Genomic DNA, 13,952 nt, shown 5'->3' on the forward strand with positions numbered 1-13,952 from the left:
AAAAAAAAAAAAAAAAAAAAAAAAAAAAAAAAAAACTAACTAAATAAATGAAAACAAAATAAAATAAAATAATGACAAATCATATCTCAGTAAACATCCTATTGTAGGATACTTTGGATGGGAGCGAGGAAATGAGGCATTCCAGTTACAGGTTCTCAGCTTGGTAAAACTTATAAAAACATAAAAAATTAATTATAAACCTATGATGAACAAAATGTGTCTTTTATTTAAAGATTTAGAAGATAGTTTCAGGGTCCTGATTAATAAATGAATCACTTATTTACTAGTATAATCTAGATGTGGGAAGTGCTATCTAATAGATAATTCATTTGGAAAAGTGCTGGTTGACATTTCACTGAATATCATTAGAAAAAATTGGGCAAACACATGCTAACTTTTTTTTTTTTTTTAAATAAGATCTTTCCCTGTCACCCAGGCTGGAGTGAAGTGCCATGGTCATGGTTCACTGCAGTCTGGTCCTTCCACGCTCAAGCAATCTTTCTACCTCAGTCTTGCAGGCAGCTGGGATGACAGGCACTTACCACAACACCTGGCTAATTTTTAAAATTTTGTAGAGACAGTGTCTCACTATGTTGCTCAGGCTGGTTTTGAACTCTTGGCCTCAAGCAATCCTCTTGTCTCAGTCTGCAGAGTAGTTGGGACTACAGATGTGTGCAATCACACCTGGCTAATGTTTTTTTTTTATTTTTATTTTTTTTTTTGTAGAGATGATGTCTCACTATGTTCCCTGGGCCTGTCTCAACTCTTGGCCTCAAGCAATCCTCCTGACTCAGCCTCCCAAAGTGCTAGGATTACAGGCTTCAGCCACTGTGCCAGCTTAGGTTTTTTGTTTTGTTTTGTTTTTTTAACAATTCAGAACATTTAATAACTTGTGTATTGATTAATTGTAGAATAAAGTTTGTACTTGTGGATTTTCTTTTTAAGCATACGACCAAACATACATCTGATTAATCTTTTTTTTTTTTTTTTTTTTTTGAGATGGAGCCTCACTCTGTTGCCCAGAGTGGAGTGCAATGGCACCATCTCGGCTCACTGCAACCTCCACCTCCCATGTTCAAGAAATTCTCCTGCCTCAGCCTCCTGAGTAGCTGGGATTACAGGCATGTGCCACAATGCCCGGCTAATTTTTGTAGTTTTGTAGAGTGGTTGTCTTACAGCCTGAAAAACAGAGTTGGTTTCATGGGTGTGTGACTAGTGCTGTCATGTGGGGCCTGCATTTAGAAGAGATGAGCCCCATGATTGGTATAATGCTCTACTATCACTGTTTTGAAATTCTTAATAAGTTCTGAATAAAGGGCTCTGCATTTTCATTCTGCTCTGGGCCTTACAAATTATTTAGCAAGTTCCTGTTAAAAAAAATCTCAGTGTTTTGAGAGCTTCTTTGTGTCATCCAGAAACAGTGTTTATTGCACTCATTTTCTATACCTTGACAAGAGAAGAACTCTGAGGGTCCCTGGAATCAGAATTGTCAGTCACTAGGGGGGTCTATATACACTGGCCAATCAGGGATTTCAGACCAAAAAAACATAAGCTTCTACTCAATAAATGAGATTTCCAAATACAGTGAAACCTGGTTAACAACTTTGGTTAGTGAAGTGAAGCAATGCCAACAGATGGTTAATGTGTAACACATGGTGTAGATTCAGCTGTTATTTAAGAAAAGTCCTGGCCTTTACTAGAATATGGGGGATAGCTGGGCAAAGACAGGTACAACTAACTTTACTGAACAGTCTAGTCAGCCATACTAGAAACAGTTTTATGATTTTAAAAAAAGTCCTTCAATACTTTTCTACTAAGAAAAATGAAGAACTGGACCCCTAAGGGAAACTGCCTGCTTGTGAAAAATGTTACTCCAACTGGTGCATCTAGGATTGCAATTTTAATTGCAAGCAAGCAATTTGATGGTAGGGAAAAATTCTGTGATACTATGGCTTAAAAGCACATCCTGTGCTACTTTTATAGTGCAGAAGTTGAAAAAGGCTGTTCGTATCTGTAAGTTACCATTTAAAAAGTTATTATGATGATGATTATTATTTAGAAATAAGGTCTTACTTGGCCGGGCGCGGTGGCTCACGCCTGTAATCCTGGCACTTTGGGAGGCCGAGGTGGGTGGGTCGCCTGAGGTCAGGAGTTTGAGACCAGTCTGGGCAACAAGGTGAAACCCCGGCCGTACTAAAAATGCAAAAAAAATTAGCTGGGTGTGGTGGCGGGCACCTGTAATCTCAGCTACTCTGGAGGCTGAGGCAGGAGAATCGCTTGAACCCCAGAAGCAGAGGTTGCAGTGAACTGAGATTGTTCCATTACACTCCAGCCTGGGTGACAAGAGTGAAACTTTGTCTCCAAGAGAAAAATAAAAAAAAGAAAGGAAAAGAAAAAAAGAGAAAGAAATAGGGTCTTACTCTGTCACCAGGCTGGAGTGCAGTGGCGCAACCATAGCTCACTGCAGCCTTGAACTCCTGGGCTCAAGCGCTCCTTCCACTGCAGCCTCCCAAGTAGCTTGACTATAAGTGGACACTACCATGTCTGGTTAATTTTTTAATTTTTTGTAGAGAGGTCCCATTGTGTTGCCCAGGCTGGTTTCAAAATTCCTGGTTTTAAGCAATCCTCCTGCCTTTGCCTCCCAAAGTGCTAGGATTACAGGCATGAACCACTGCACCCAGCCTATAAACTATCATTTCAAAATAATAATATTGAAGATGATGATAATAATTATCATCATTGTTATTTTGCATCAAAAGCAAATGATTCTAGAAGAATTGATTGAATACCTACCCTAATTAACCTAGATTAAAAATTAATACCCAGGTGAAATTTAAATTTTAGGCCGACAATTTTTCCTTGTGAGTTCAAAACTTATTTAAAATATAAAACTTTCAACTTTCTTGAGAAAGTTATACTCCTGAGACAAAAAGTAAGTAATAATATAGTTTCTAGAAATTCCTATTAGTAATAAAGGGAAAGCACTCAGTTGTAACAATAGCTTCTTCAAGAAGATAAATTTTGGTGTCAGACTTGGGTTCAGTCCTCAACTTTACTGTTTACTATGTGAGCCTGGGCAATTTCCTTGATCTTTCTAAGCCTCCGCTTCTGGATTTGAAATAGGGATAACAGTACTCAATGCAGATGTAAGGATCAAATTAGATAATAGATGTAGGTGTCCAGCACAGTGACCAGGACAGGATAAACATTCTATAAATGGAGCTATCTCACTGATAGGATTTTTCCTCCAGGATTTTAATTTATGAAATAGTTACCTTATTGACAGGAATTATGTTTTTGACATTGTAGTAGAAGCCAAAATAAACCATGTTGAAAACTCCATGTCGTCCCAAAGTTGCAGTTAATCCTTTGTTGAGGCCCTGGAGTCCCCAGCCTTCCTTCTTAATGATTTGTCTTGCATAACCCATAGTGGATGGTTGCTGCAGAAGAGAGAAGCAAAGCCAGAATGATCATCTTTGGGACTGTGGAATACAGTAAATTACCATATTAACTTCCCTTCAAGCCAGAATTATTAGGGACTTTTCCCCCCAGCTATGAATAATCATGCCTAGATCTGTGTCTTTTAAAATCAGCAAACCCAAGAAGCAAACAAAATTGCATGCATAAAAACAGGCTTTAAAGAAAAGATTGTTGGCAAAGAACAAATCATTTTGATAGAATTAGTGAAACTGATGTTATATAATAACTATCATCACTTTCAACATGTAAGTAATTATATCCAATTCTGAATTATTCACACTAATGAAGGAGATTAACCATATAGATAATTTGGTAATCCATAACTGCACATTATCCAAAAGGAATTTGTATTTGGCTCCTGAATCCAGTGTATTTACCTTTCTAATTATGTTTTTCTGAAGCTAATGTTACAGTCTTGATTCCATTGTCTCAAAGGTTGAAGCTGGCACTATGTTATAAATTGGCCATAAATAAATAGCTGTTGATTGTACACATCCTCAAGCAGATACGCAATCAGTGTGTGTATCACTGCTGTGATAAATTATACATAAATGGTGTTGGGAGTACTCGGTTACCACCTTGAAATTACTCCTTTCCAGTCCCCTGATTGATTATCCAAGGCTGAAATGTCCTGACTGCTAGAATCCAGTCTGGCTGAAGAGCTCACCGCTGTTTACCCTGAGATTAACAATTCGTTACAATACAATTACAATTCACATGGGTTTTAAAAAAATGTATGAGTGATTGTTTCTTTTTTTGAAGGTACTGTACAAAAGATATCTCTCATATTTTCACTGAATATTTAATAGGGGAAACTGTTTTTTTTCTTTTTTCCACCCATGAGGTACACACTGACATGACATTTGTTTGATATTTCACTGAAGCAGGTTGTTAGAGTGGTCGTGGCAGTCTGGCACACTTTCAGACTAAAAGTATTTTCTTATGTGCAATTAAGGCTACATTAGCAGAAGAGAATAGAACAAATCCCATCAAGGCTTTTCTTCCAATCCGCATTTATAATAGCTATGTAACTAATGTGAAACATTCAAATGAGCTTGTTTAGATAGTAAATCCTATAGTTTTGGCTGATAAATGGTTTGGAGACTCTAGCTACAATTCTACACTCAACTTCATCTATTAATTTAAGGGAGCTAATTACAATCAACTACAATAAGCTTAAGAAAACTCTTCTTTGTAATATGAAAAAACCATGTGAGAATACATCTTAAAACAATAAGACATATCATACAGGCAAACCAACAAATTTTCTGAAGGTTAAAGTTTACTTTCTGTTTGACAACATGAGATTGTTTTGTGTTTCAGCACATTGACTTTCATCCCCAAATCATTATTTTTGGGTTTTCAAAAGAGGTAGGACAAGTTGAGCAGAAACTCATTTTTGTTGTAAAGACCCTGGAAGTGCTGAGTAAATTGCCCAAGTACTGCTGTCTTGCTTCAAGAAAGGCAGTCTAAGGGTGGGGGAAGGAGAGGACAGCTTTCCTGGGGCTGGGAAGAACAGGACAGAGGTGAGGCTGCCTGACCAACACAGGTTCTCCCTGCACCCAACCTAAACCTTTTCTCCATCCTCACTCCTCTGAGGTCCTGAGGGCATGAGGGAGGAGGAGCTCCGAGGCCATCTAAGTTTTAGAGCAACATAGAAACCAATGGCGCTAAAATAAAGTGCAAATAACAATGGCTTTCCCTAAAAAAATGGGTGTAAAGATGTTTCTATTGTTTAAAAGTGTTAGTATGCTAAGTCATTAGAATTAGGATGACTAAACTAAGTATTAATTTGGATAGCATCTTTCTCATCATCTTGAGAAGATTTCTCCTAGATCTTGGCGAGAGTTGACAAATATTCAAATGGCATTTGCTAATTGTCCGTTTCCTGATTTTCACTGACTTGGGTGCTGTGTGTGTATAAGCAAACATAATGCACGGATTTTTTTTTTTTCTTCTGACACAGAGTCTTGCTCAGTCGCCCAGGCTGGAGTGCAGTGGCGCGATCTCGGCTCACTGCAAGCTCCGTCTCCCGGGTTCACGCCATTCTCCTGCCTCAGCCTCCCAAGTAGCTGGGACCACAGGCGCCCGCCGCCATGCCTGGCTAATTTTTTGCATTTTTAGTAGAGACGGGGTTTCACAGTGTTAGCCAGGATGGTCTCGATCTCCTGACCTCGTGATCCGCCCGCCTCGACCTCCCAAAGTGTTGGGATTACAGGCGTGAGCCAGGTCGCCCGGCCATAATGCATGGATTTTAAACTCAAGTGCTTTGTTGAGTTCGAACTCTAGTTGTCAGTAATTAATTGAAGAGTAGCATAGTAATTGGAAATAGGAGCTCAGAGCTAGACAGTTCCAAGTTTGAGTCTCAGCAATACCACTTGTACTTTGGCAAGTCTTTTATTCTCTCTGATTAATTCTCACTTTATTAATTTGTAAATAAGGATAATGATAGAATCTTCCTGAGGCTGGTGGCTTCTGCAGTGGCTCAAACCTGTAATATCAGCATTTTGGGAGGCTGAGGCAGGAGGAGTGCTTGAGCCCAGGAGTTCAAGACCAGCCTGAGCAACATAGTAAGACCCCAGTCTCTACAAAAAATTAAAAAATTAGCCAGGCACTGTGGCAAACCTGTGATCCCAGTTACTCAGGAGGCTGACTCTGGAGGCTGACATTGGAGGATCACTTGAGGTCTGGAAGGTGAGGCCGCAGTGAACTGTTTATCCTGTCATTGCACAGTGACAGGCTCCAGCATGGATGACAGAGTGAAAGCGAGACCCTATCTCAAAAAACAAACAACAACAACAAAAAAAAAACTTCCTCACAGGATTTTTGAGATTGTTGAAAGAAGTCAATGAACTTAGTCCATTGTAAGCAACTTACTCCATTCTAAGCATTCACTATACACTTAGGTGTTAACAATAATGGCAGTTACGCTGACAATCATAAAAATAGTTATAACAATAAAATGACAGGTAATTTCTTTGTTAGTTGAAGGCAGTGGCAACCAAAAGGTGGAATCTGATTTGAGAGAGAGAAAGCTTCTTTATTTTTTCATTCCTTCTGGCCGTCCTTTCCTTTTCCCAGAGTCCCAGACCTTTGTGATAAACTCCACCAGAAATGCATGCAGAATGCAAGACAACAGGTCTGCTTCCTCCGAGACTCAACCAAATTCAATGCTTGGAGTAGAGATCTTGTTCCAGGTATAGTGCCTCACCCAGGAGCTTTCCTTTCTGGAGCAGTAGATCCTATAAATTGGCCTCTTCCTTATCCCTCAAAGTGAGTACCCTGGCTAAGATCTCTGCATATGGGAGGAAAGGCTGGCAATGGAAAAGCACATGAATTGGGCTTCCCCCTGTACATGGCTTTCCAGCCTACAGAGCACATTCATATATGTGATCAGGTAGCTGGAACACAGGAAGTGCTCAACACCTTTAGCCATTATCATACATGCTCAATACTTTTTGGTGTCATTTAATCCTCTCAATAAGTGTGTGAGATATGTCTTATCATGACCCCTATTTGGAAGATAAAGAAATTAAGACTTAGAAGTTAAGTTACTCGTCCAAGATTACAGAGTAAATGGTAACAACAGGGCTCCAACTGAGGTTCCTTGAACTCCAAATCTGTACTTTTACACTCTTGGTGGTTCTGCCATCCTAACATATCTGATTGCTTCTCTCAGCAACCTTGTAAGGTAGGCAGCTGGTATATCTCATTTTTCAGGTGAGGAAATCAAGGATTGTTAAGCAACATGCCTAAGATAAAAATGCTGCTGATAAATGGCTTAAGCAGAACTCTGCATCTAATCCAATGTTGTTCCTTACACACTCATTCTTATTATACATAGTTTCAGAGTTTGACAAGCCAACTGATCTAAGTAACAGATGAATAATAGTACAAATATATTTTTCTGGCAAATGGAGGCCTTGGGATAAAGAAAACCAGAACTCAATTGCCTGTAAAAATAAGAAGTAATAGTATCATAGTGTGTTTTCTTTCTTCATTCAGGGGCATTGTTTCACACACATGTAAGCAAATATTTAATTAGAAAGGCAAAACATGACTTCCACTAGGATGCTTAAATAGGAAAATACAGAATAATTTTGACTAGATCTCTGTAAACACATGGAATTTTACTAAAGTTATTTGATTATGGGGTTTCCATTTAAAAACAAAATGGTAACTGATTAGCAGCATCAGCCAAATGATTCCAATACTATCTAACCCAGCAGATCACCCACTAGCTCAGTTTCCTTCTAATATTTAGATTCACTCCAATTTTCATATTTAGTTACCAATTGTGGGCCAAATTGCACTCTAACTTTCCTCGTTGTACTTTCATTGACTGCAGCCAATCTGAAAAGCATGGAAAATAAGTGGATTGGGATGAGACTTAAATATTTTGCTTTAATTTTACATGAAGAGATATCCTGATGATTTTTATATTTACCTATGAGAGTATTCTATAATGGTTATGGGAAATGGAATCAAATTTCTGTTTAAAAAGTTGTTAAAAGGTTTAATTAAAAAAGCAGATCCTTGGCCGGGCACAGTGGCTCACGCCTGTAATCCCAGCACTTTGGGAGGCCAAGGAGGGTGGATCACGAGGTCAGAAGTTCAAGACCAGCTGGCCAATATGGTGAAACCCTGTCTCTACTAATAATACAAAAATTAGCCAGTCATGGTGATGCAGGCCTGTAGTCCCAGCTACTTGGGAGGCTGAGGTAGAAGAATCCCTTGAACCCGGGAGGTGGAGGTTGCAGTGAGCAGAGATGGTGCCACTGCACTCCAGCCTGGGTGACAGAGCGAGACTCCATCTCAAAAATAATAAATACATAATTAAATAAACAAGGAGATCCTAAGTGAAATAAGCCAAACACAGAAAGAAAAATATCATATGATCACTTATATATAGAATCCAAAACAAAAAAGGTCAAATATGCATGTAGATAGAATAAAACAGTGGTTACCAGGGGTGATGCGAGGAGCAGGGAGAGATGAGGAGATGCAGGTCGAAGTGTGCAAAGCGTCAGCAGGATGAACAAGCCTAGAGATCTAATGTCCAACATGAGGACTAGAGTTAATAAAATCGTATTGTACTGTTTTAGTGAGTTTTGTTAAATAAGCAAATTTTAGCTGCTCTTGCCACACACAAAAATAGTCACTATGTGAGATGATAGATATGTTAATCTGCTTCTCTATAGTAACCATTTTATTATCTATTTGTATCCCATAACATCATGTTGCCAACATCAAATGTATCTAATAAAATAATTTTAAAATACAAAAAAATGTTAAAAAAAGAGAGAGAGAAGATCCTTGGTGTAAATGAAGCTTCCAGGCACCACTCTGGGGCACTGAATCCTTACTCTCTGAGAGCCCAGTACTACCAACAAATCACTGAGATGACCTGTGACAGCCCAAGTTATTTTTTCTGGAGTTCTTCCATCTGACTACTGACCATACCTGGCTCTGATTAGCTCATGAGATCACAGGCAGGATTTTAGACATCAAGCATTGTTCCCTGGGTAAATACCAGTAAGAGTACGGCCAGTGGGTACAGGCTTGGGTGTGTCAGTGGATTTCCTCCATCTCTAAGGCCAAAGAAGAGTTCTAGGCACAGCATGTCAAAAGAAAGCACGCTCCACATGCATTCCTATGGAAAGGTGAACGGGTTGCATTTGAAAGCCAGTGGAATACGGGTGTTGCACCGGATTTCATCACATGGCTGGAAAGCAAACCGGATGAGACTACACAATGGAGTGAGTGTCCATATCTGGGCCTTCAGAAAAACACTGCTTTGTTTAAAAAAAGGGGACCCAGTTGCTCCACTAAGGTAGGAAAATATGCTTGTTCTTCAGGAAATGAAGATCATCCACACTTTTCATTACTCAAATGAGGTCTTGAAGCATTTTCATACATTTGAAAATTTAAAATCAGAGAAAACCTTCCTTTTATTTGAGAACAAAATGTAAGTGAAAGGAGAAGAATCAAGCTGAAAAAGTCCACATTTGTAGTTCTCTTAGCTTAGATATTTCACAAATTCATCATTACAGTTTGTTTTAATAGGGCATGATTATGAACAAAAAAGATACCCAGATATAATTAGAGTCTATTCAGAGTGTATGTTGGATGAACAGGTCTATTTGCAAACAACCGGTGAGTGGAGAAGAATTTGCTGTCAACAACCCCTCCCAGACACTGAACCACAAAGCTATGTCAATATCAAATTTGTTCAATAGCCAGCCCTGGAGGAGCACGGCGCCCTGCAGGTGATGAGACGCTGACGCTGTGCCTTGCCCCTGCACCGATGGCAGAGCTGGGAAGAAAGAAGGTGACAGTGCTGTGGCCACATGGGTTACGACTCAGGAAAGACTGGCAACAAAGAGGAGGCTTTGCTTCTTCATGGTCTCATAAACACTTTCTTTTGCTTTTCCCTTGAGCTTCTTAATTATCCAGATTTCTTTATCCCAATGAAAACAGTATGGTTGACTAGAAAGAGACATCTACGTTAATGTTCAGTTTCTTAGAGCTAACTTTTTTGGGCTTTATTTTCTCTACCCTATAAAATGTGGATAAAGCCACCAACCTTATAAAGAGAGATTTGAAATATCTACTGAGTGTGAGCATCAGAAAAAATGGAAGGGTTCACAGTGGCGACAACTGGGATAGGGTTAGAGGGAGATGTTGGCAAAAATCAACTAATTTTTCTTTATATAGCTCTGTCTTACTTGATTTGTTAAAAAAGTATTATGTTAATAATTCACAAAATTATATAAATTTTTTAAAAAATCAAATAAAGGGAAAAAGTCACATAAGGCAAATTGCAGAGTGTCTGATATATAGTAGATATTCTGTAAATGGTAGCTATTATCATTACTTCAAAGTCTTGATTCTGAAAACAAAAATCTAGGGTTCCTGACACAGTTGAATGGAAGACAAGTCTATTTTCTATAAATGGTAATAGAGAGACAACTTGGCTGCTGCTTTAGATATTATTGAAAGATAACTATAGGAATGGATTCATATGCATAATTTTCTTTTCTGCCCACAGGAATCATAGACTGGAAAGAAATAATTTCTGTGCTGAATTATTGCCAGGCAGTGTTTTACACAGTAATGCAGGAAAAATTTGAACTTAACCCAATACATCATCATGAATGTTGACATGCCCTTGAAGCTGGCTTCTCCCACTATCTGTAAACAGAGCCACACGCTCACTCTCTGTATAACTCAACTTCTCTCTCTCTCAAAAGAGATGATCACAAAATACAGCCCTTCAATTTACTTTATCAACATAAAGTTGACTCTATGTAATATAATAAGTTTAAACATTTGTTGATTTTCTCTGGAGAACATACTCACTAAGCTTTGTAATATCATGCATGATCTAATTGGTCGCTATCAGACCATTAAGTTCCCAGGATAAAGTGTGTAGAACTATATTTATTGGTGTTATCCCAAACCAGAACCAAACCCTGAGCTAATTTTTTAAAAAATTCCTGTTTTTAAAGATTTTACCATCAGTTACACATTTGCTATCTGTTCGTTGATCCTTAAAATTATAATCAGAGCAAGATAGAACACTAAGTATTTCTTTCTTGGGCTGAACATGTTTGAAGACTAAATGGAGGTAAAACAGGCTTTTGCAATTTCCTATAGGTTTAGTTTCATATTTGGGGTGAGAATGATTATGTTCATATGTAACGTAGATAAAAAATGACAGACTAGAAGGAAAACCTGTGCCCCAGCCACACATCAGAGGCAAATCCTATAGACCTCAAGGGAAGGAAAACATAACCCTTTAGCCAAATAATAACTTTGAAGTAGATTTCAAAGTGGAGAGGAAAACTGGGAAACAATTCACACAAGATTTTGCTTCTGGGGAGAAATTCACATTTTTCCAGGCTAGCAGAGAGCATGCCAGCCAAACACCACTTGGCTTAGCACAACTAATAGGGGACTTCTAGTTCTTATAAATATACAGATAAAAACCAATGTACCCAGTTTGGGGAGGTCCTGTAAGGACAGCAAGCTACAAAGTCACATTGGCAAGACTGGGTGTGCAAACCATCTCCAATAGGGAAATCCTTGGGCAAGCCTAGTCCCAAGCCAAAGAGACAACAGATCAGAACAACTCTTTGCCTGGGTTTAGTTTGAAGGATGGGGGGAAATTTGGGTCTATCCCAATTTTATCCACACACGTTTTTACACCCAGTGAACCAAACCAGAGCATGACAAAGCTATGATTACTTTGCTCGCCACAGAAGGTCAAGCATATTTAAATTACAGACTGGTTTTCTTTATTCACTGTGAAGTTTAAGCTACTGGCCAAGACTCTGGTATTAGAATTGGAGGAAGTGTGGCAGGGATTATAGTCTTTGACTAATACAGTGGTAATTTAAGAATTGTAGGCAAGACAAGCACACCTATTAAAATATGTTATACATAAGCTGGAAGTATATGAGGGCAGTATCAGGAACTAAATTTACCACATTTTAAATTCACATTATTTATTTAATTAATTTTATTTTAAATTTTTATTATACTTTAAGTTCTAGGGTACATGTGCACAACGTGTAGCTTTGTTACATATGTATACATGTGCCATGTTTGTGTGCTGCACCCATTAATTCATCATTTACATTAGGTATATCTCCTAATACTATCCCTCCCCCCACCCCACAACAGGCCCTGGTGTGTGATGTTCCCCTTCCCGTGTCCAAGTGTTCTCATTGCTCAATTCTCACCTATGAGTGAGGACATGTGGTGTTTGTTTTTTTGTCCTTGCGATAGTGTGCTGAGAATGATGGTTTCCAGCTTCATCCATGTCCGTACAAAGGACATGAACTCATCCTTTTTTATGGCTGCATAGTATTCCATGGTGTTTATGTGCCACATTTTCTTAATCCAGTCTATCATTGATGGGCATTTGGGTTGATTCCAAGTCTTTGCTATTGTAAATTCACATTTTTAANCATGTTTGTGTGCTGCACCCATTAATTCATCATTTACATTAGGTATATCTCCTAATACTATCCCTCCCCCCACCCCACAACAGGCCCTGGTGTGTGATGTTCCCCTTCCCGTGTCCAAGTGTTCTCATTGCTCAATTCTCACCTATGAGTGAGGACATGTGGTGTTTGTTTTTTTGTCCTTGCGATAGTGTGCTGAGAATGATGGTTTCCAGCTTCATCCATGTCCGTACAAAGGACATGAACTCATCCTTTTTTATGGCTGCATAGTATTCCATGGTGTTTATGTGCCACATTTTCTTAATCCAGTCTATCATTGATGGGCATTTGGGTTGATTCCAAGTCTTTGCTATTGTAAATTCACATTTTTAAAAAACAGTTTATGGTTAAACTGGGTGAGAGGCATATTTTGTGGGTAACATACTTCTGACTGGGTAGAGGATCAGAAGGGAGATCCCAGGGCAGCTGGAGCAGGCACAGTACCTGTTGTTCTTGATGGGAACTCCACTGGCAGCTCCAGGACCCCAGTTCCTATCATTTGGCTGCCATGAACCTAACAGAAGGGACTTTTGCTCTATGCCAGTGGTGCACTTGGATCCTGGCTACAGGGCACCATTCTTGCCTTCTTCCAGCCAGGCCAACCCCACATGGCCAAAGGGACATCCACCTACAGCCCACACCTTCTTCTAGACCATGCTCTCTGCACCTGGAACTGTAGCAGTTCCTTTGTTCCATCTCTATCTCTCCCCTTACCCAGAAGACTTTCAGTATTATATTAAGTATCATATTGGCTACTGTTGTCCTCGGCTGCCTCTGCTGTCCTCTGCTGCAGTGCCCCTCTCAGCTGCAGCAACTTCTTGCTGGAAGTTGTTTGGAAATTTCATGTTTAAAAGATTCCACTGACTCACCACCTTAGGCTGTAGAAATAGGAAAATCCAAAATACATTGTATAGGACACCAGAGTGGTTTATGTCCAAGACATTAGGGTAGACAGGCTGAACAGTAGACATGCTTCCTGAGAAATTCTCCCAATTGGCAGGACAAGAGCTACCTATCTGCAAAATAAGCATCTACGGGGTACCTGCTCTGCTTTTCTTAAAGGTGTTGTCAAGCCAGTTGGCCATTCTGCATGTAGCGCATCCATGTGGTGTTCCACTGCAAGTAGTAGCTGACTGAAAAGGCTGAAAATGAACTAAGTTCATAACCTTCCATGTGAAGTGATTAAGAAGGCTTAATCGAGAATTCATGTTAACTTTATACAGCTATTCCAGAGGAAGAAATCTCTTGATTGTGGTAGAATTCTTCCCAAAGTGGCCTCAAATGTTTTTAGTTTCATCTCTAACTTCTGCTGCTAAGTGCTAGTTATTTACACTAAACAGATATCCAGCTACTGCTATTTATGATAATGGGCCCTTATCTGAGTTTAAGGACCTTATTAACAGGCACTGTAAGCAGGCTGCCAGTCCATACGCCTTCATAAGGAATTCAGGCTGAATGGAT

The 13,952-nt window shown here is 39.2% G+C and overlaps 1 protein-coding gene across 2 annotated transcripts in view; it reads right to left on the reverse strand.

The window, feature by feature from the left end:
• SLC25A21 (solute carrier family 25 member 21) overlaps positions 1-13,952 on the reverse strand; it is a 523,908-nt gene that overhangs the window by 31,517 nt on the left and 478,439 nt on the right. For both annotated transcript variants that reach the window (XM_017858964.1, XM_017858970.1), the window contains one exon: positions 3,276-3,440. In XM_017858964.1, coding sequence (XP_017714453.1) covers positions 3,276-3,440 — 165 coding nt within the window. The remainder of the gene's footprint in view (positions 1-3,275; positions 3,441-13,952) is intronic.

This window comes from Rhinopithecus bieti, unplaced genomic scaffold (assembly GCF_001698545.2).
Source record: "Rhinopithecus bieti isolate Rb0 unplaced genomic scaffold, ASM169854v2 scaffold_2435, whole genome shotgun sequence".
Lineage (NCBI taxonomy): Eukaryota > Metazoa > Chordata > Mammalia > Primates > Cercopithecidae > Rhinopithecus > Rhinopithecus bieti.